We start from the raw sequence: 23,569 nt of genomic DNA, 5'->3' as shown, positions 1-23,569 counted from the left end.
TGCAAATGCTTGGTATAGAGACTTGGCCGTTACATTATCTGATGACAAGTGGGGGAAAATCTGGAAAAGAATTTTAAAAAGCCTTGGAGAGGACAATATTCTAAAAAAGTCTATAAAGTAATTTCAAGGTGGTTATTGATCCCAGATAGAATGTGACACATGGGTATATTGGAAACGGGCCTCCGCTGGCGAGGATGTGCAGGTGCCGGGACATATATGCATATTTGGTGGAAATGCGCCAGACCAATCACATACTGGAAAGATACACTCAATTGCATAAATGACATTACAGGTCTTGCGTTGCATTTCACTGTACAAAAAAGCTTCCTACAACTCACAGACAGACGTGAGTAACTTCTCAATCATGCTCTTAATCGGTAAAATACAAAATGCGTCCTTCTAGAAATCTAAACGAATCCTACTGTGTAATGATTGGCTATCCAAAATGTGTACTCTGCTAATGTATGAGATGACCTGTGTAATACAGGGGAAATCCTGGTGAATTCTTCCTCAAATGGGAATGTGGTTTACACTATACTATATCAAAGCAAATACAAAAACTTTACTGGCCCTGGAGCACCTTAGAACGCTTGGAGTCTTCACGTAAGCATCTATCACACATGTAGTGTGTCATTAGACCTTTGCTAATATGTACACTTGAGACACTCAAGTTTAGACTTTGCGATCAACGTTTCAGGATTGTTCCTGTGGGTAGGATGGGCGGGGGGTTTAGTGTTGTATCATTTCCCAGTGTTCCCTTCCATTAGTTGTTATATCACTTATTCATTTTTTCTTGGTTGTTTCTTACCTCTACACCAACAAATGCTGCAGTACATACAAGCTTTGTATCGCAATGTGCCTTGTAGAGATATAATCTTATTAATTATCAATAAACAAATGTGTTTGCAAAAAATACAACCTGATTTATTGGTCCCGCTATTAGTGATGTTTTTCAATAGGATGATCATAGTTCCATTCTATAAAAAGTCAGACACATACCTTCCTGTCGCTTAGCACCCGAGAACAAAGCTTGATAGGACCTTGAAGATGTTTATGAGGGTGAAATTGAACAGACTAGTGTGAGGCCTTGAGCACATTGAACCAAACATTGATTCTATAGCTAATCTTTGCAAAATATGTTGAAATGCTTGACTCGCCTTTGTGGCAATAATGGACTTCAGTTCTGCACTTCGCCACACGGACAGGCATATGCTATGGCCAACAGTTTTACAGAGCACTATTACCAGCCCCATACTGGTCACATTGATGGATCTGCATTTTGCAAGGAGGGCTTGAGATCGACATGTCCCTAAACTTACTGAGGAGATGTGGGAGAGAGTGGGTGCAAAAAGGGTGCATGTTGCCGCCCCCAATTCAATCTTTATACAAACTCCATTGCTTCCTTTCTGTAAAGCTATACTCAAGATGTCTGGGACCAGGAGGTTCACAGTACTGAGTTATGCAGGCAACATGGTTCGCCTGGCAAGGTGTCCGATGGTTCTCCAGGCTTTGGTAAACGAATGCGCTTCTCGTATAGCTAAGAGGAGCGTAAGAGCCAATCCAAAAAAGCCCTGTACTAAGTGTATCTCTCTAGCAAAGAAGAAGCTTTTACTGATCTTTTTGGACAGTTATAGATTGCAATCCTGCTTATTTTATGATCATCTACGAATATGCTTTAATCATTGGTTGAGCGGGAAAGACCATATTGCGAGACAGGGATCAAAGATGTTAGACAGGCGGGGAGGCCGCCTTGGGTTCACAAACACCTTTGATTCAATGGGACACATACGCACAATAAAAAAAGGGAAGGCACCCGCCGTACACCTGAATGGGACGCGATAGGGAGCTATGACGATGCAACAGGGTGCCCGTGGTTTGAGAATTCATGCCTCTGTCAATTATTAGGGGTTTCCCCTAAGTCACCTGTCTATTGGACTCATCTTGAGACAGGACTCAACTATCTTGTGGATCATTTATTTTATACACCCATGTTATTTTGTCACACTATGGGGGCTTGTGAAGGGGCTGAGCTTACAAGATTGTGAAGATATTTGCTTACGAACTTTTCTAATGTACATAGAATGCGATGGTTCACACATATAAGATGTTTTCTAAATATGATTGGGTTAGATGCTGGTATAATCACCTAATGCATTTATCCAATATCGTCAAACTGTTCTTAAAGATGACCATTCCCAGCAGTCTGGGTTCACTGAAAGAGGCAATGGGCATTAACACTGGTGAGATTCTATCTTCCAATAGCATCTAAATCGGGGCGCTGCAGACTATGTTCTGCAAGTAGCAAATCCCAAACATTGGGTTCTCCTTACTTGGGCGACACAAAATAGTTTACCCCCAGGGGCATTAACAACAAAATGGAATAAGCAAAAATAACCAGCTATGCAATGGGTCCTTTTATTATTGATGTGGCTCCACCAGAAAATTAACACTTTCCCTTTAAATGTAAACACGCACAGGGGCGCGACCCTGGGAGCATGCGCTCCCCTAACCCCACCCACCGGTGCCACACCTCAGTCCCCTTTGACGCATTGGCTGTATTGAACTGCTCAACCTTGCTGCTCTTATTTTAGGGGCAAGGATGGTGGGACGTATGGAGGAAAGGGGACTATGGACTAGGAGTATTTTAGTCACTCCGGTGAGTTACACTTAATTACTCCTACGTCCCGTCCCCTTTCCTCCATCCTGTATGGACGATTACAACTGATGAAAACGCCCTGGGAGGAGATCTTGATACCCTATGCAAACAGATTACGCAGGACAGCCTGGTAAAATGCTGCATCAGCCCTGGCAATGGTATACACACAGTATTGCCTGCAGAAGGCCGAGGGAGTGGCCCATGTCACACTCTGCCAATTACTTGCCACGGAACGTGACTTGGAAGGCAACAGCCGCTGCCTTGGCTCTTATAGCGTGAGCGAACATGCCCCTTGGAGACTCCTTGCGCTGAGCCTTGCATGCCTCTTGGATGGCAGGATACTTATGCCTTGGACGCTTGCTGTCCAGACCTTGAGCCTCCAAATGTGGCAAATAAGGCGTCGGTCTTGCGAAAGGCCTTGGTCTTGTCGAGATAGAATTTTAAAGCTCTTCTGACATCTAAACAGGGGAAAGTCGGGAGCACAATCTCTTTGTTAATTTGAAAAGTGGAGACCACTTCTGGTAGGAACCTGAGGTGCATGCGGAGCACAACCTTGTCCCGATGAAATATAGTGTAGGGCTCGGAAGCCATCAAAGCCTGAATCTCGCTAATTCTGCCAGCTGAAGTAAGACCCACTAGTAGCGCTGTTTCGAGCATGGGCAATTTGATGTCCACTGTGGCCATGGGCTCGAATGGTTTGGGCACAATGGTGCTAAAAACAACGTTAAGATCCCAGACTGGGTGCGGGTGTCTGACAGGGGGGTAAAGCCTGGTCAACCCCACTAGATGATGCTTCACCACTGGATTAGTCGAGTAGAAGGTGAACCTGTCCAAGTTCCTGTATGTGCCAATGGCCGCTAGGTATGTTCTGCATGTGTCGACCTGGACCCCTGATCTGGCAAAGTACGATGAGAAAGACATCACCTGATCCACTCCGTTTTCCTTGGATCAGAAGCAGAACCTGGTCCATTTGCTCTTGTACTGCTTTCGAGTAGCCTGACTCCTGGCTCCCTGGATGATTTATAGGTTGTCTTGGAACAGCTGGAGATGTTGCAGAGTCACCTCCTGCTCAGGTACCAGGCCGCTAGGGCTAGCTTCTCCCGGCAAGAGTGAATCACTGCCCCCACCAGCTGCACCAGGAGCGAGCACTCCCCGAGAGGGAGATGGACATCTGATTGGGCTGACAGCTGCTGTAGGTCTGAGACCTGAGGCCTGGCCAGCCACTGCGATACAATAAGGATGAGACGCAGCCACCGGGATTGTCTTGCAAACAACCCTGTGGATGAGCGGGTTAGGAGGAAAACCATACGCCCACATCCCATCCCTGAGGGAGCCGCACCCTGTTCCCCTTCCAAGAGGTGAACTGCTGACAAGTGTGGTTGCTCTCCGTCTCAGACAGATCTGTGATTGGGTGACCCCACCTGCTGAAAATCTTTTGAAGGACTCTCGTGTTCAGCTGCCACTCATAATTGTCGGAGCCCATCCCACTGAGTCTGTCCGCCTCGAGGTTCGATTTTCCCAGCAGATGCACCGCTGAGATTCAGATGTCCTGCTTGATCGCCCACTCCTAGATACTGAGGGACAGTCTACATAGGAGGGGGATCTGATGCCCCCTGCTTGTTTATGTAATACATGCAGGTAGAGTTGTCCATCCAAATGCAAATTGTACGGCTCCTGAATAAAGGCAGGAATGCCTTGAGTGCGAGCCAAATAGCCATCATTTCCAGCCAACTGATGTGGCTTTGCTGGTCGGTCCTGGACCAGAGACCATGTACTGAATGAGTCCCCAGGGTAGCACCCCACTCCTGGAGTGAAGAGTCCGTTGTCATAGCAGGATCTGTCGCAGGCGGCTGAATGGTCTGTCCACCATGAGGTTCGCATCTTGTCCCACCACATGAGGTCCTGCTGTCCCACATGAGACCCAATCTGTGGGAGGGGAAAACGGGGGGGCAGGGGAAGTCAGAAGTCCGAGGAGACCACCAAAATCACCCATGAGCCTGTGAACCGTGTGTGCCACGCTTGACTGTGCAGGGCCAGCCTGCCCCCGACTGACGTGCAGTGGACCTGAGAAGAGCCATCATTGCTTTTTTGAGTCAGAGGCAGATGACTGAAAGGGGGACTGAAAAAATCCCTTGTGAAAAGACTTCTGGTGTTTTCGCCTATGTTGGCTGGGTGACCAGTCCGGTTGTCCGGACCGGCGGTCCTGGAAACCCTGGAAACCACAAAAGGACCAGGCCTCTGTCTGATCGAAAGTGGCCCTGTGAGAAGGTTTTGGCCACTGGCTTGATGAGAATGGCCAGGGGCTTTACTGTTTGTGAGCTGCTCTTCTAATCAACGAGTTCCTAGTCCGTGGAGGAGTGGAACAAGTCAGCGCCCTCATAGGGTAGGTCTAGGATCCTGTCTTGAACATCAGGATTGAATCTGGTTGCCTTGAGCCATGGCATCCTTCTCATGTCCATTGCCACAGATAGCCGTGCTCGCAGTATCTATGTGCGCCACCATGGACTCCATGATGTCCTGTGCCATGAGTTTCGCTTCTTCAAGTCCCGCCTTTAAAGAGGCTTTTTGTCAGCAGGGATATCCGGCATGAAGTCTGCCATCTCTCTCCAGGATGGCATCAGCATTGGCTTGCCTGAGGTGAAGTCCTGAGTTCGAGTTGACTTTCTTCCAATAGGACTCGAGCATTTTTTCTTCCTTGCACAGCAAAGCTGAAGTTGCAGTGCTCTTGGTGGAAGTCTGGGGCTTGCCATTCATAGATGCCACTGCAATGACTGAAGACAGTGGCCGTGGGTGCACTGACAAGAGCAGAGTCTCTTCTTCCACCTGCCTGTACTTTGCATCCAGCCTTTTATTTGTTGGCTGAGTGGAGTGAGGCTTGAGTCACCCCTTCTTCGCAAAGGGTCTCCACATCCTTCTGTAAAGCGATGCCAGACCTGGATTCTGCTTTGATGGCGAGCACTTCAGCCAGTACCACTGACTCTGGCAGCTCCCACTGTGGCTGACGACTGCCAAGGTAATCGGCTACCCGGCAATCCTACCACGGAATGCTGTTGCAGAGGAAGGCGTGTCCTGCTCCTCCTCATCGGTGTCTTGTTGGTCACCTGTGCTAGAAGGTGCCCCTGGGTCTGCAGGCATTAGTTCTGCCGATGAAGAAGGTACAGGCGCTGGTGGTGTAGGCTCCACTACCGGAATTACCAGAGGCATGAGTAACGGAGGGGGAGGAGGTAAAGGCTGCGCAGGCACCGACTGGGGTGGCGGTGTGGGAGGCAGTATCTCCTAGATTATGCCCTTGAGGATGTTCCCCATCTGTGGGGACCGCATGAGGGTCAAGAATGTATCAAAATACCCATCCTCGCAGGCAGACTCTGTGTGATCCTGCACCAGCGCTGACTGTGGTGGAGTAAAGGCCTGTTGTCTGCTCCCTCCTTGCAGGTACATGCCCTGATGGTACCCTGGCTGCCCCGAGAATGTCAGGTATGACGTGGTCCACGTGACCAGAGTCTTAGGAGCCCAATCTGCCCTGGCCACAGGCTCGCGCCTTCGCGGTTTGCCATGTTGACGGCCTTCTGTCCTGGGTGCCATCTTGTCTTCGCACGCCGCCATTTTGTCTATGCCTTCCGCATGTTCTGCTGTGGACGACGTGGGCCTGGGCTCGGCCTGCATGTCTGGACGCATCAGCGTTGCCTCAACCTGCACCTCAGGCATGGGACTGGCCGGCAAGTGGCCCTTGGCCATGAGACCGGTAGTGCTGTCTGCGCTGCGTGAGGCGCCCCCTCAGGCGTGTGCCCAGTAGCAGAGCTAAACCCCTCGGGATGTGCCCCGGTACCAGAGCCCTTAGGCCCCTCTGCGGTGGAACCGGTAGGGCCCATAGACCCCTTGGCCGTTAAGCCGGTAGCTACAAGAGCCTCGGTATCCTTGCTGCCGGTGCAAGGGTCTGACTGACCCTTCCCGTCAGTAGGCTTACCAGCGAAGGAGTCGCCCCTATGGGGTGCTTTTGAGAAGAGTACACTTACCTTCTTGGTCTTCCTGCATAGGTAGTCCTTAATGCTCTCCGGTGGAGTCCTGGAGAACAACTCTCTCCACCGTGCTAGCCTGTTTCTGAGGTATCGGGGTGTGAGGGCATTGCATGCTGAGCAGCCTTCCCATTCATGGTCTTCCCTGAGGCACCATAGGCAAAGTACATGCAGATCCGATGTGGGGAAGGAACCGTCCCACAACGGGCACCTGCTGAAGCCAGCCACAGTCAACATGCGCCCGGGACGGACTAGGGCACCAGTGGATGGTGTTCCCAAATACCTGAACATTAGAAAACAAAACATTAGGGAAAGTGCATGGAATTACGAGGCTTGACGCCTCGCCCAGGAGCACTAGTGAAAGTGGTCCGTTCCCATCGATGCAGAAAAGAGGAACGAGGTGTAGCGCCGTTGGGCGGGGTTGTGGGAATGCATGCTCCCACGGTCACGCCCCGGCACGCATATAAATTCCGAAGAGGTCCACTTCTGGAGTGCCCCAGCGCAGGAAAATCCCTGAGAGGATCTGCGCCTTCAATACCCACTCGTAGCTGACCATCGTCCGGCGACTGAACGCATCTGCCGTGACATTCAGCTGGGCCGGAATGTGTACTGCAACTAGCCAGACACCATGACGAACCAAATCTGGACGGACAGGTTCACAAGAGGGGGAGACTTTGTGCCCCCTTGCTTTTTGATGTAGTACATTGACACCACATTGTCCGTGCGGATACGGACCACTTTGTTGGCAATGATCGGTCTAAACGCCTTGAGCGCTTGGAAAATCGACAGAAGCTCCAGATGATTTATGTGGAGGAGTTTGTCCTGAGGTGACCAAAGATCCGAGACCGGAAGAAGATCCAACGTCGCACCCCACCCTAGAAGGGAGGAGTCCGTCGTGACCGTCACCATAGGGGCTGGGTCCAAAAAACCTGCCCCCACCGACAGGTTGCTGATAGACGACCACCACTCCAGGTCCGCTCTCATGGAATCCGGAATCATTATCAACTTGAAGTTCGGATCCACAGCCTGACACCAAGAACTCCGAAGAGCCATCTGAGTGCGCCTCATCTTGAGACGAGCAAGAGGAAGAGCCAACACGCACGAGGCCATGAGGCCCAGAAGCCTCTAGAACCACCAGGCCGACATGCTCTCTGACTGTGCAAACATCTGACAGGTGGCCAACAGATCCGCCATTCTATCCCCGGTTAGGTACACTCTGCAGTCGATCATGTTCCAGCGAAACCCAGGAAAATCAAGTCCTGCGAGACCGTCATGGAAGATTTCCGCCAGATCACCGACAGCCCAAGAGGGAACAGGAGCTGAAGGACAGACTGAAGATTGCATGCAGCTTTCAACGGGCAAGGGCTGCATAAGAGCCAGTCGTCCAAATACGGATACACATGGATACCCTGCAGACGAAGATAGGCCGTAATAACCGACATCACCTTCATGAGGACATGCAACGCCGTGCTGAGGCCAAAAGGAAGCACTCGAAACTGGAAGTGCTCCTCTACCACAGAGAAACTGAGATATCTCCTGTGTGGACTCCAGATCAGGATATGAATGTACGCATCCTGAAGGTCCACCATGCTGAGCCAATCGCCCATCTGCAAGGACCACCGTATCTGGCCGGGCATGATCATCTTGAATTTCTCTTGGGATAGGAAAAAATTGAACTGGGAAAGGTCTAGGATGGTGCACAGGCCAGCCTGGTTGTGTTTGGGCACTGTAAACAGCCGGGAGTAGAAGCCCTCCCCTCGCTCCCCAAGGGGAACGGGTTCCACAGCTCTGAGGTCCAGCAGTTTCTGAACCTCGGCTTTTAGGGAGGACGATCCCGACTGCTGGAATGGAGGGTTGAAGGGTGGGGAAGGGGGTAAAGGCCAGCGGAAACCCGCGCGAGCGACTGACAAGACCCACCTGTCCTCGGTGATGGTCTGCCACGCCTCCCAATGAGACGCAATGTGTCCTCCCAACGGGGTCTCGTGCGAGCACGGAGAACCCTCATTTGGCAGGCTTTTCAGTGGTGTTACCACCTGAACCTGAGGAGGAGGCTGAGGAGCGGGAGAAAACCCGAGTCCGTTGCTGCCTCCGGCGGTTATTACCCAAAGGGGTATCCACTTTGCAGGATTTCCGATGTAGGAACCCTCTGAAACCAGAGGAGGGCTGGCTTTGCGACAACGGTCTCTGGGTTCTAAAAGGAGTTTTAACCAGGACGGACAAGGACTTAGCTGTCTGGGAGCTGTCCTTTGTTTTAGTCAGCTCCACATCCGTTGTGGAATGGAAAAGCTCCTTACCGTCAAACGGTAGGTCCAACACCTTGTCCTGCACCTCCTTTGAGAATTTGGTGGCATGCAACCACGCCTGTCGAGAGGTATCAACTCCCAGCATCAGGCCCCGAGCCGAAGTGTCGACGTGATGAGCCGCGGCCTCCAGTAGATCCTGGGCCAAGACCCTGGCATCGGACAATCCCGCCTTGAAGTCTTCCAGATTCTCGACCGGAATGAACTCCTCGAACTCCGACAGACCTTTCCACATCTTCATATTCGCCCCCGCTAACACCAGTTTTGCATTGGCCTGCCGGAGCTGCAGGGCCGAGTTAGCAAAAATCTTCCTCCTAAGGAGCTTGTCCTCTTTCCCCAGGACCTGAGTAGCCATCGTAGAAGAGGATGCTGCAGGCCTGGACTGTAAAGTGGCTGCAGCCACTACTGTGGAGGATGGGGGCGGACAAGATGATAGGGCCACCTCTTCCGAAGAATGCAGCCTGTATCAGGCGTCAATTTTCTTATTGACGAAAAGTCCAGAGTGTGGTTTTTCCCAGACCCTGCGAACCTCGGCCAAAACGTCCTTCTGCAAGAACAGGCCGGTACGATCCGAAGGAAACAAGGTGAACGCCCCCGAAAGCACACCCTCCTGCGGAGCGGGTGCCTCAGGCACTGGAACATCCAATAGGAACATCATGTCCAGTACCCGGTTGTGAAAGGCTCTGACAGAGCGGGGCTGGTCTTCGCTGTCCTGATCGCCCCTGTGCATCATCCGATAGGTCAGGGTACTGCTGAACCGTGTCAGGCACCGCTTTGTCCACAGGGGATAACGGAGGCAAGGGCGGAAGGGTCAGGGAAGGCACAGTAGGCAAGGGCGGCGCAGACGGGACCACTGGAGGAGCAGACGGGCATATCTCCCTAAAAAGACCCTTGAAATACTCCCTCATGTGGTCAGTACGCATGAGTACCTGAAATTTGCCGAAAAAAGCATCCTCCAGAGAAAGCTTTGGAGCTGCCGGAGAAGGCCTCTCATGAGGGGAATAATTCCACGGACGCAGAGGAGAGGGTTGCCAAGGTGGCCCATCCCCTGAAGTGTCCACATAAATCAAGGGCGCCAAACCCACAGGCAGCGAGATGTTATGCGGAAGAGGAATCCGAGCGTTCCAGTCGGGTAAAACGGAACCTTATGTTCACCTACAGAACCGCTCCCCACACCTGAGGCTGATGGCGTAGTTGTGGGAGAAGCGCCCAAAATGGCCGCCGTGGTTGTGGCGGGAACAGCCGCCATTTTGCCCTCACCTGAGGGGAACTGTGGCACGTGTGGAAGTGAGGCAGGGGTCCCCGTCAGTGGATCAGGGGTCTTCATTTTAGCCTTTACACAAGGAACTATGCGGCCTGGAATGTTTTTGCGACATACCAATAGCCAAACTAGCCTTCACAAGAAGGACCTCGGTACTGCAGGTAAAGGAGGAACTTCGACTCCTTGCCCCCTCAACAGTTCTGGCATCGCCACAAGAGCGGGAACGGTGAAAAACAGCTTTCACCAATAAGGCATTCTCAGGCCTCTCAGAAATGTTGGTTTCCTTTGCCTCTGTACGAGGGACCTTGGACCCAAGTCCGGTAGTAGCCTTTCCAGTGCAGGCCTCGAACATGCGTTCGGTAACACCAAGCCCAACCAAGGCCTCGGGGCGCACCCCGGTACTTTTGAGGGAAGCCGACAAAGAGGCCTCAGAGCGAGCTCCCGTACCCCACGATTCAGTAGAACTAGGTCTACAAGCAGCACCCACAGGAGGGGCCTCGGAGCATACTCCAGTATCCACAGGCCCCTTACGGAGACCCTCGGAGAAAACTCTGGTACAATTATTAGGCCAAGAAGGCACCTCGGGGCAAGCCCCGGTGATAGAGCGGTCGACGCTCCTCCCGGCTCGGGCAGAACCCGGGAAGGTGTATCCCGGCCGGGGTGCTCTGAAAAGTAAAGAATTTACCGGGCGTTTCTTCTTTTCGTCGATGAAAGATTGAAAATGCAAAGGAGGAGTACGTTGAAACACCTCCTCCCAACGCTCTAACTGACGTTGAAGTGCCCGGACCGAAAGGGAATCACAATGAAAGCAGGCGTCCCAACGGTGATCCGGACCCAAACACTCTAAACAAAGAGGATGGGGATCCGCCCTCGCGAAGCGTCGATGACAGGAGGAAAAATCTGGAAAGTCTAGTTTAAGCGACAAAGACAGACTATTACGCAATCGGTAGCGAGAGCCATAGAGGAGGAAAAACAGAAGAAAAACTTCTGTAGATGAAAGTGTGTCCAGTTCCCAACGAGTGGAGAAAAGGACTGGGGCGATGCACGGGGCCGAGCCAAGGTGGGCGGGGTTACAGCCGCGTGCTGTGCCCCGCGCAGAAAGAGAGGAAGGACTAAAATGTTTGCAAAATTTTGATGCTTTTTCAAAGTGCTCCGGTCCAGTCCCACAGGACGGAGAGATGTCCCATAAGTATGGAGGAAAGGGGACGGGACGTAGGAGGATATGTAATTCGTTTACTTTTGAAATATTTTAATTAATGCATTCAAATAGGTGGTAAATAGATGAATTTAACAAATAAATTGTAATGTGAATGAACAGCTAAGACTAAATGCTTTTGTAATGCACTCTGTGAAAAATAAAATAATGATTTTATTATTTTAAAGATGTTAGTTGTTGACTTGTATCCCAAAGTAAATGTGCAAACATTTGTGTGATAAGATCAGTAAGCAAGTCTATTGAAACAGTATGCCAAAATTGTTCTTTCATCTGTGCCATTGTGGTAAAATTTATGATGCTCAATTCTAGATTTTATGTGCGGCCAGTTGAAGCAACAGTTCACAATATGCAAGGTGTTTCCAGTTCTTCCATGCCCTGTCTAAGGAATCATTACCCTGCTTCAACAGAATCCCTATGAAGAGCAGAGGCCAGAATTATTAAATCTCTGCCTTTTTACCAATAGGTGCTTCTAGATCTTTAACAAGGGAATAACCCTACCTTTTGTGGCCTATTTTCAGGATTTAGGTAGAGTTAGTTTTGCAATTTTAACTTCAAACATCAAATGTAGTGAAAAATGTTCTGAATTTGTAACACTTCTAGATTCACCTTTGTGTTTTGAGGACCAGATTTGTATGTATCATATATACATTCAACCTGTATTAGGCGGACCTCACTGAGTTCTTGACCAATTATATCTTGGCCTGCCCCAAAATAGGCAAATGTAACATAAATGTTCTTTCCTACGCGGACGACATAGTCCTGGTCGATCATACTCCGCTTGGCCTCCAGCATCTTCTTTCGGCCATGTAGATACACTCTTATGAAAACGATCTGGTAATTAATCCTTCTAAATCTAACGTTGTAATATTTGGGAAGTGCACAAACAAAAAAAAATCAGATTTACTTGGAAGATGGGCAAGCAAGTATTACCCGTTATAAAAGAAGTACAATACGTGGGATTCCAGTTGAGAACATTTCAATCCATAAAAGATATAGGGGGTCATTCCGAGGTTGGAGGTAAGGGATTACCGGTGCCTGTAAGGGCACCGATGGCGGTAATCCCTTACCTCCGTATTCCGAGTTCCCTTTGCGGGTCCCTCTTTACCTCCTGCTTTTAGCAGGAGTAAATTACGGGACCCGCAAAGTGACCTTGGAGTAAATTACGGCACCATAATTTACGGTGCCGTAATTACCTCCTTCCCCATTCCCATTGAGCCCTATGGGGGCAGAAATGGGGATGGGGAAGGGCTATGGTGAATGGGGAATTACCGGTCCATCCAACCTTGGAATAGACCGGAAATTACTCCATTCACCATGCCGGTATTCCATGAAGTAAATAGCTCCATGGTTGCCAACCATGGAGCTATTTACTCCATGGTGTAGTCCTAACCCGGAATGAGGGCCATAGCCTCTGAGGTGAAGAGTAAAACAACCCAATTTATAAATCAGGTAAAAAAAAATACTGAAGATATTTTGCTGATTCTCTCTGCTCCTGCTAATAAAATTTTAGAAGGGGAAGGTAGTCCTGGCAATTCTTTATGGCTCTGAAATGAATTGCAGTGCACGTAAATTCAACTGGGCTCTTACTGAAGGACGCTTATGAAAGAAAGCACTTTGTCTTCCCTCGTCCTTAACAATTGCACGCCTGAGATACAAACTCGGTCTACAATCCCTTCAGGCTCATTTTGATTGGAAAATAGTTTCTCTATATAGATTAATAGTGGCTCCTTGTAAACACTCTCTACATGAAGACATAAGGGATTTTGTGGACTGGGAACGGAGCGACTATTTGATGACCTTGAAACAAGATGCAGAGAGAATTCGAACAGTCTGCGAAGCAACCAAGGACATGCTGGTTAAAAAGCCAGACGAGATTAAAGGCTCACTGATGAGAATGGACTGGATCTCAACCAGGGCTTTCGTTCTGTGACATGAAGTGTTTAAAAATGTCACTGTTTGTCATAAACCAAGAAAATATGTGTTGCCTTACATAAGAAGATTTCCTAACCCAATATGGCGAGCAGAGCTTTTGCATTTCCAATTAAATTTGATCAAAACCAAGGACACTCAAAGAATGTTGTCAAAATTAGATCCAAGGGAGGAATGTTGTGATCTGTGTGGAGAATGTCCCCAAGACATTCAACATCTTTCCAGTACTTGTAAATTCACAGAAGATCTGAGATTCTGAGATTGTGCATGTTTTGTACACCATACCGATTGGCTTATTACTCTAGAATTTTGGCTAAGATTATCCCCGGGGAAGGAAATCTTCTTATCTCTGAAGTTACTAAAGCTACTAAAGGAATTATCAGCATAACGGAAAACTGACTGATGAATTAGAAAATTAATTAAGATGAGTTAGCATTTTTGTACAAATTAAAGTATTTTATGAAAGACTTTTGATCAAATTGATTTTAGAATAGCAATGTTTGTATTGTTTTTTTATGTAAATGTGTAAAAAATAATTATAAATTTGACTACACGAACAATGAAAAAATATATTTATATACATTCATTATGCATCCATCAAAATTGAATTGTGAAGAATAATCATCTGCCCAAACATTGGCTCTCAAAGGTTGAAGATTCTTATGGTCTGTCAGAGCCAAAAACAGGATGTGGCGATTCCCCTAGATGATGGTGACAGTCTCAACATGTTGATCGCTAAAAGTTCTTTATCCATACTAATGTACTTTTCTTTGACATGAAACAACTTGTAAGCATGGAATGCTACTAGTAACCTATCCCTATTGACAGTGGTGTCTTGGGATAGTCTTTCTACAAAAGCATAATGAGAAACTACCTTCTCGACAATATTTGTCTTGTCTGTATTGACATCTTGTAGTATGGGTGTTGAGTCAAAAGCATGTTTGAAATATTGAAAGGCTTGTTCTGCTTCTTCTAGACGTCAAAACTCTTTCTTCCCCCTAATACTTGCATTATAGGCAAAGTCTCTGATGAAATCACTAGAACATGGGAAACCCAACAATCTTTGTACTGCATCTCTATGGGAGAAGGAAGCTTTTGGAAGAGATCGAAATATCAGCCAACTACAAAATCATAAATTCATGTCAGTAGTTTTAGAATAACTCATCTACTAAATGTTGAAAAGTGGCTGGTGCACTGAACAGCCTGTAGGGCTTTACAATATATGCCACATATCATACTTGTCCCTTGAATGGGCTTCCCTTCATTTTCCAACTTAAAACATAGGCATCTCTAAGATCAAATTTCATGCAGAGTCTTGCATCTTTGATTTGTTCTATCAGAGATTAGTGAAAACAGCCATCTATTTTTAATGGTTTTAATATTCAAATCTATGTAGTACACACTGGGGTTCACACCTTCATTCTTTTAATTCATAGGCTTGTGCAGATGTAAGATCTGAGAGTGTCCTTTCAGTCCCAATTAGGGCACAGATTTTACCAAGGGACAAAACCACTCCATGTTGCAGGTCGATTAAATCATCATATGGACTACATGATGTAAGGGGGGGGGGGTTACAGTTGTTGTAGATGTTTCTTGTTAATTGAAAGCCTGGAATTCAGCACAACAACATTCCCCAGTATAAGATTTTACTAGGACACCACATGGGACAGAGGACTGTTGAACAAGGAACAATATCATAGACGACACAAGCCATTTAATGAACATCGAGTTGTACACAGTGGAAGAAAAGAAGTGAGGGTCCAGGAGCTTGCTGGCACTGAGTGGGATAGGACCTATGGCAGTGTCTGCAAAAAGGGATTCCCTTTTTTTCAATGTAGGTGTTTGATGTGCAAAGAACTTTCCAATATGCTGTTTCATAGCCTGGAGGAAGATGTACTGAATGTAATAGTGCTAATGAACTTCAGAGTGATTACTAATTTGTGGTATGCTAAGGAAATAAAAAATGGCTAGGGAATACTACATTCCACAGGGACTGCAGTGGAAAGTCCCTCAGTGCCGGGCATAAAATGACTAATAACCAACAGTTGATAAGATAGCCCAGCAATTTGAGGGCTCTGCCTAAAATAAGTGTGCAACCTAGAGTCAAAGGTCTGAATCTGAGCAGCACTTACTCAATCTTTGATCCTCCTAGGGGTTGATAAATTAAGCAAAATTAAGTTGGGTAATAATAACTATTGTAACAGGACTTCGAAGCAGGAGGAATAGGTCATGAAGCTTTATATTTAAAAGGTGATACTATACGTATTGTAAGAGCACTCATACTGGGAGGTTGGTTGTGGCATATCTTGGACTTCCAATGGTTACTCAACCAGTGATAGAATGTCAAGGCATTTCATTGAATAAAGGGTTGGCAACCAAGGTCTCTTAGTGCTACAGCACCATGCACAGTTGTTGGATAAACAGGTTGGAGATCCATGTTGTGGATGGCAACTATAGGTCTGAACCTAAAACTGGAGCAGGCAACTTTGATCGTTCCGGGTTTGTATGCTTAAGCAGCTATGAAGACTTATCTTGCCTATTTTAACTGAGCTGCCCAATAGAGGAAGGAGTAGGGAAGGTCTTTGTCAACTTTGGCCAGGCAGCTTAATGTAGAACCATTCGGAAATCACAAATATCCCTGAAATTTCTTCTCTGAGGAATTCGGGATCAGAGACCTGCAAGTCCAGCAATTCCTACAATGAAGAAATACTTGAACGAATCCACCAAATTTCACCACTATTAAAAAGTCCCACTGTCCACTCACTTTTCAAACACAAAATACAAGATTCTGAAAGAAAGCCATTAACTTTGAACAACAGATTCTAAATCAAGTTACATGTAAGATGTTTGGTTTGATTTGTCAAATATCAGTAAAGCATAGCAGAAAAATTAAAGCATGATTAAAAAAGTCACCACCTGCTATTGGTAACTTTAATCTATTTATTCGTCATGCAATTCTTTTAAAAAGCTGCAGTACATTTTATTGCCAGACATTATCTCCTCGCATTAGAGAATAAGTCACAAAATGGATAGAAGGACTTCCAAATTGCAATTATCTATGTTTTCGTGGCACTCAGCAGAGAATGTGGATTGTTTAATTGTGTCCAAACAGAAATGTCTTCAGGACAGTGATTCTAGGGTAATCTCAAGTGCTTCAGAGACAGTGCCATCAGTATGCTCTCTCTAAAATGTTTCATATATTAAAACCTTGTTTCAGGAATATCTGTTCTTGGTAAGGATTAATGTAATAATGCACACAGGTTACCTACTATACTAGAGTCTTGCGTTCTAACTATTCCAGAACTATTAACCGTATTTATCGAGAAGGGCCCTCAAGTGTGTTCCTATGTTTTAGAAATAGTAGCTCATAATGGTGAGTCTCTGGGGTGTCTTAGGTGCTCTCAATTGTGATACCGGACTAGTGCCCTCAGCATGTTTCCTTTAGGAGGTCCTCATGTGTTCTTGCTCAGGGTTCAGAAGTGCGGTCATACTGTTATTTTTGTTGAGTATTCTTAAATATGCTTTGGTAGCAGAGTCAACAGGACAGAGACTCTGCAGGCGATTCAGGTATTCTTACCAATCTTTCAGAAGTGCCCTTAGCATGATGACTTTAGGGATGGGTATAAGCTGTTCTGCACCACTATTGTGGGATGAACACCCATACGATGATGGCGGGACTCAGGAGTGTGGGGATTATTTGGTGGCTTTTAGGAGTTTTTACGAATGCTTCAGATGCTGGAAAGTAACCACCGAAGTTCTAGGGGTGATCTCAGCCAACATTACCAATGTTTCAAGAGCAGTGCCCTTGTAATGAATGATTTATTGAGGAGGTTTCAGCTATCCTTAGAATATCAAATAGTAAGGAGTTCTTACCTGTGTTTCAGAAGGAGGGCCCTCAGGACGTTGGCACGATCCTCTGCTTTGATTTGATCAGAAATAATCATCTGCTCGACCACCTGGTGGGCAATATCTGGCAATGTCCTTTGGTCAAGGTCAAGGAGAACCGCGCCTGGGAGGAAAGGAAAACATCCAGATGTAAAAGTCGATCGACGTTCATAGGTTACTAGAGTAGAAGAAAGTGGGAGCAAAACATCTCTGCGTTCTCTTCCGTGAGACAAGAAACAGTGGCCACAGTCTCCATGCACCATTTCTCCAAACAGTGCTGAGGGCAAAAGGGTTCCTAAAGCTGCTGAGGGTGAGAGACCCTCAAAGAGGCGACCCAGTGTCTTTACCATGAGACAGAGTTCTCCGCAGCTCCAGCAGGCTCCTGAAGCTTAGCGAAGCCACATGAGGCTTTCCCCAGCGGTGTGTCTCCTCTTCCACATCCTCCTCAAACTTGATCCAGCGTGCAGTCTCTCTCCACTGCATCTCCTGGTTCTTGTCCATCATCAATTCATTGAGCTCAACAAAGACCTGAAATAGAGAAAAGTAAGAAAGAGTTTGTGTCAGCATGGAAAAGGTGTGTATCAGGAGGGAAAGGGTGTGGATGGGTGAAGGGTTCTGTGTGTAAGGGTAGGTATGAGTGTCCAGAGCGACAGCACTGTTTCTCGAAAGGAAAAGGGCATATATTGTGAGGGACAGAGCTAGCCCAAGTAGATATATATGTGGGTCAGCAGAAAGACATCTGAAAATAGCTGGGCCATAAGGGACATGCAACTGTGTCAGAAGAGACAGGACATTGGTTCACAGAAAGACTGACCTATGTATGTCACTTTTTTTATGTTCACGGACAGAAAGGCCTGCGTTTGTCAATTTCTCTGACCATTTGACATTCTCCAGCACAGTACACATAATACTAAGGATTGACTGCACTTGCACATTGCATTCTGTTTTAAAACAAAACTCTCCCGTACTGATCTCAAAAAGCTATCAATTCTAAAATATTAACCCTTCCCAGTGAATCTTCAGCAACTAACTTCATACACTGAAATCATGGCGCATGCCATCATTCACTCTATCACACCCTGAAAAATGTCAAGGACAGAGACTTGTCAGTTCACTCAGGACCTAAACTCACGCAAAGCCCATGTCAGAAAACTAGAGCTAGTCTCTCTGTTAGAAGGGATTTTCAGAAACACTACTTGCATAAGGTTTTGAGAGACCAAGGTAGTAAATCAGTAGGGTTTCCACCATGCTAGACCACATTTCTCACTGGTAATGTAACAGAGCTTAGACGAATGATAGGACACTGGTATAAAGTACAGATCACATACACAATGGTTGTCAAGCAATAGATTGTCCATGCAGGTAAGTATCAGAAAAAAGCTTGTTTATTACAACAAAGATGTAGGTTCAGTAAACTACAAGGTTACAAAAACAATTCAACATTTACACACATTTGTATAGGATTGGCACTACATCACTTTAGATTTCAAAATACTTTTGACAGAGAGTATACAATCAACATACCAGTACATAATAAGTCACATTCTGTAATAATCCCCACTGCACTTGTGCCGGGATCTGTGCTGGTGGATCTTACTGAGAGCCCACCTAGGGAAGTGGGGACGCATGGCTGTAAGGGGTGTAAGAGCGCTTTAAAATGTAAAGCGTGATTAAGGAAGGAAAATTAGGATTTTACAAATGATTTGTGCAGGCTACCTAACCTGGTTGATGGTTTAGCGCTACGCATACCACCCACACCCATAAGCATGTCAAGGGTTGTGCTTCCAACAGCAGGTTCGATGGCACAACGTGGGGGGCTTTGCATTCACGTTACATAACCAGTTAGTGAATTCCCCCACACATAGGCTTGGGGCCGGTAAATCTGTGTATAAACAGCACCGACCTATGATAATGGAAAAACACACATCCAGGGAGCTGAACTTGGGCAGTCATGCAAGCCCTGCCCACTTTTTCTAAGTGAATGTCCCCAAACTTGAGGGCACAAGCCGGGAATGGCGTGATACAGTTACTCATTGGTTAAGCTCCAAAAGAGCTTGCCTTTCTACTATGCACAGTGATATCGTGGGGTGTGAAAGGTTGGTGGGCCCGAGCACAGTGGATGCAATTAGAGTTCAGTTGAATAATGTTACACAATTGCAAGGGCTATTGGAAATGGAGCAGCGGTCTTTTCCTCTGAGTGGTTTGGCAATTTATATCAAAATGTCATTACCCCTGTGGGTTGCCCAGAAGGGAAATACAGGTTTGGTTGGCCAACATGCTGGCATGGGCTGTTCCCAAATTGCTACTCAAGATGCTGGACAACAGTATCTGGCTCCCTCCCAGCAGCAGTTCATGGCGTCTGGGAGGTCTCCTATTATGCCGACGGGAGTGGGGGGCGGGGTTGGCCAATTCCTGAATGTGGACATTCAACAAAGATTAATACAACTGAGCAGATGGCCAGCTCAGCCCTACTGGAAGTGACGGAATGGGCACCCTGGGGAAGTTCAGAGACATCCTTGCATCCAAGTGGACTTCGAGCCGGATAGGGATGTTCTGGCAGGGCCTGAACTCCACCCAGTCAGAACTTGGATTGGAGCCGAGTCCAGGGGTAGCCAGTAATATGCAGATCCAATCTGCTTGCACAAGTCAGGAGTAGGCTGATCCCGGGGTGTGTGTCCTCTCATGGAACATTGCCGGGGTAAAGAAATATATGACTGACAGCAACTGGCTTACCTTTGTTAGGGGTTATGGGGTTGTCATTCTTCAAGAGACATGGGCTGACGTTTTGCGGAACTGGAAAGGCAATAGGAGGAGTTGTGCCTCAAGGTGGATGACATTGAAAGCCAAGAGAGGTGCAACAACCTCCGTTTATGTCGGCTGTGAGAGGTGGAAAGGGAATCCCCCAACAGCCTGGAGCAGAATATCCAGGACATCACGTGTATGGTGCTGGGCTCCAAAGAGGGTGAACATATCACTTTGGATAGAGTGCACCCTGTAAGGGAGGGAGTAAAGGGTTGCGATCGGTCTTGGCGTGGTTCCCCTACTACAGTGATAAGGTGAGGATCCTTGAGAAGGTGCGCCGTATGGGTAGTAGAGAGTATGAGGACTCCAGAGTGGCCATCTTTCAGTACCTGTTGGTCAGTAGCCTACTGCGGCGCAAGAAGTGTGGGCCTCTCACTAGGTGGCTTCAGGAGAAGGGCGTGAAGTATAGATGGTGCTACCTGTTTGCACTGATTTTTGAGTGGGAGGGCAGAAGTTATCACCTGGTCAGAGAGGCTGTGGTTAAGCAGGCGATAGATGATCTGGTGGATCCACAGAGCAGCGCATATCCCGGCTGTGGTCCGCAAGGCCCGCAATCCGTGGGGAGCAGGCATAAGACTCAGGTGGCTAGGAAATTTCTGAAGTTTAATACCCCCTCACCCTGGCAAGATGACACATGAAAGGGCCCTGGAAGGCGGGTTGGTTAATCATCATGCTGGTTCTTATACTATTAGTAATCAACCCCCCCGTTGGGGGCTTTAGGCAAGGGTTCATTCAAGGGGTGCAAGGTGGGAGTCAGGAGGGATTAGCAGTGGGAGTAGATAAGACGGCCAGGGTGGGACCGTAACCCTGGTGGTTCGACTGGGTGGACACTGATGGGCGGGACACAAGGTCGGGCGCTTCAGTTGGGAGGGGAAAGGGGGATGTGAGGGAGGGTGATTATATGCAGCAGTCAGCTCGCATGTTGAATTGGAGGGACCACCTACAGGTGTTGGTGAACATGTTGCGAAAGATACAGAAGGGCTATGGCTGAGATAAAGGTTGCCACATTGAATGTGAAGGGGCTTAACTCTCAGAATAAGAGAACACTCACCTGCAACATGTTCCACAAACAACGCTTAGCGATCCTCTTTTTGCGGGTGACCCACTACAAAAGGAGGGCCGAGTCGGGAATAAAGGGGAAGTACATCGGCAAGACTGATTTGGCATCCCACAAGGATTGTAAGAAAGAGGGGGTGGGCATTATAGTTGGAAAGGCATTCCAGATGACAGGAATCCAGATCAAGAGGGGCAATGATGGGTGGTTCCTTGGTATTAAAGTCTACCACAAAGGTACACGGGTCACATTGGCTACATTATATGCTCCAAATGAGGGGCAGGTGAAAATCTTGCGGGACATTTTTGTAATGATGGAGGGTGCCACGATCCTGGGGTTTGGGGGACTTCAATCTGGTGGTCCACTCGGCACTAGATTGGAGGTCGGCAAAGGGGGGCACAAGGACACATGTGTAGGAAAACAGGGTCTTTGGTAATCTGCAGGAACACGACTGGGTGGATGTTTGGTGCAGTCACTTCTCGGGGTCAAGGGGCTATACATTCTTCTCCCCCACATACCGGCAAAATACACTAGAACAGACCTGCTTTTAGTCCCACAGGATCTGTCAGGAGCGATGAGCACCCCAAGGTTGAGGCGATAACTTGGTCAGATCACAAACTTGTGGTGGTGGAGTGGAAGGTGCTGAGTTGGGAGTGACGGCAACACCGCTGGGGGTGTAATGACACACTGACAAGGGATCTGGTGTTCCGGGACTTACCGGAGAAGGAGATAATGGAGTAGTTTGAGGCCAATGACACTGGCGAGGTGTGCATAGCTATGGTGTGGGAGACAGCTAAGGCCACATTCTGGGGGATGCTCATTGCAAAAGGAGCTAGGAGGAAAAGAGAGAGGAGTTAAGTGGAGGCTGGACTATGTGGTGAGCTGAAGGTGCTAAGGGCCCAGTTGGGACAGGAGGGCGTGGATAGGGAAGGGCTTCTGGAGGCAATGAGGGATAAAAGGCAGGAGCTCCACTCTGTATCCATAGGCGAGATGGTAACGAGGAGATTCACGCTGCAAAAATACTATGAGAAGGGAGATGTTGTTGGAGTGTTCCTGGCGAGCTGGGTGAGACGGTGTAGGGTAGAGCGTAAGGTTGACACGGTGCAAGGGGTGAATGGGGAAATGGTGGATAGAAGTGAAGAAACCCTAGCCCAATTTGCAGCTTACTACCAACAGCTCTATACCAGACCGGAGGAGCCGACGGGCGAGAAGATGCATGCATACCTCAGCAGACTGCTGCTTGTTAAACTGACAGCGGAAGACAGGGAGGCGCTTAAGGCAGAGGTAATGAGGGAGGAGGTGTTGATAGCGATCCAGAAGCTAAAAGCATGAAAGGCCTCGGGTGGCGACAGCTTTACCACATACTTTTACAAGCAACACCAGTTGTTGTTGGCGGCACCCCTGGTCAAACTGTATAACTCCATTGTGGGGGAGGGATCTATACCGCCGATGTTTCTGCATGTCTTAATGGCGGTAATTCCAAAACCGGGTAAGGATTGCGCTCACTGTGCCTCGTATTGGCCCATTTCTCTGCTAAATGTGGATGCGAAAATATTCGCAAGAGTATTGGCTTCGCGCCACGGAATGCTGTCCCCCCCAATTGATTCACTGGGACCAAGCGGGCTTCAACATGCTGAGACAGGGGGCTAACAACATGCAGAAGATGCTTCATATTATCAATACTCTGGTGATGGCGAAAGAGCCCTACTGTTGGCCTTAGATGCCAAGAAGGCCTTTGACCGGGTGAGCTGGCCCTTTATGAGGGAAGTGTTATCGGCTACAGGGATGGGCCAAAGATGGAAAGGGTGGCCCTATATTCCAACCTGTCTGCCCGGGTGGCGGTGAATGGGAGGATGACACAGGCCTTTGCATTGCACATTCCCCCTTGCTCTATGCTTGGTTATGGAGCTATGGGCAATTGGGATCAGGGGAGACTGAGAGGCGGGGATATAAAGGGTCCTGATAGGGGAATTAATGTACAAGGTTAACCTCTTTGCAGATGATGCTTTATTATACCTTGCCAAGCTGATCAGTGCCATGTCTCCTGGGCAGTTTAAAACAATACAGGGAGTTCTCCGGCTTTAAGGTTAACCTGGAGAAGTTGGTGGCATATGTGGTGGTAGATCTGCCGGAGGCAGGAAGGGTGTACGTTAAGGGGCTCCCGTTCCAAGTGCAGGGAGATTATTTCAGATACCTGGGGATACAGGTGTCCTGTAACTATGAGGATCTCTCTGCAAAGAACTACCTGCCGCTATGGTTAGAGGTGCAGAGGGACCTAGAGAGAAGGGCAAAGACACGACTCTCATGGATGTCCCGCCTAAACTGTATTAAAATGGTGGTGCTCCCTAGGTTCTTATTCTTGTTTCAAATGCTCCCGATGGTAGTCCTGAGGACGTTCCTGGAGGAAGCCAAGGCAATTATGTTGAAGTTTCTATTGGCGGGGGACAAGCATA

At 47.8% G+C, this 23,569-nt stretch overlaps 1 protein-coding gene across 8 annotated transcripts in view; it reads right to left on the bottom strand.

Moving 5' to 3' along the window:
- Window positions 1-23,569, bottom strand: part of SLC4A2 (solute carrier family 4 member 2) — a 1,509,271-nt gene that overhangs the window by 628,856 nt on the left and 856,846 nt on the right. For all 8 annotated transcript variants that reach the window (XM_069645996.1, XM_069645995.1, XM_069646002.1 and 5 more), the window contains 2 exons: window positions 17,608-17,788; window positions 17,249-17,384 (listed from right to left, as the gene is read on the bottom strand). In XM_069645996.1, the coding sequence (XP_069502097.1) occupies window positions 17,249-17,384; window positions 17,608-17,788 (317 nt within the window). The remainder of the gene's footprint in view (window positions 1-17,248; window positions 17,385-17,607; window positions 17,789-23,569) is intronic.

This window comes from Ambystoma mexicanum, chromosome 2p, assembly GCF_040938575.1.
Source record: "Ambystoma mexicanum isolate Mex_15411 chromosome 2p, UKY_AmexF1_1, whole genome shotgun sequence".
Taxonomy (NCBI): Eukaryota; Metazoa; Chordata; class Amphibia; order Caudata; family Ambystomatidae; genus Ambystoma; species Ambystoma mexicanum.
This window is presented reverse-complemented; position numbering and strand designations above follow the sequence as displayed.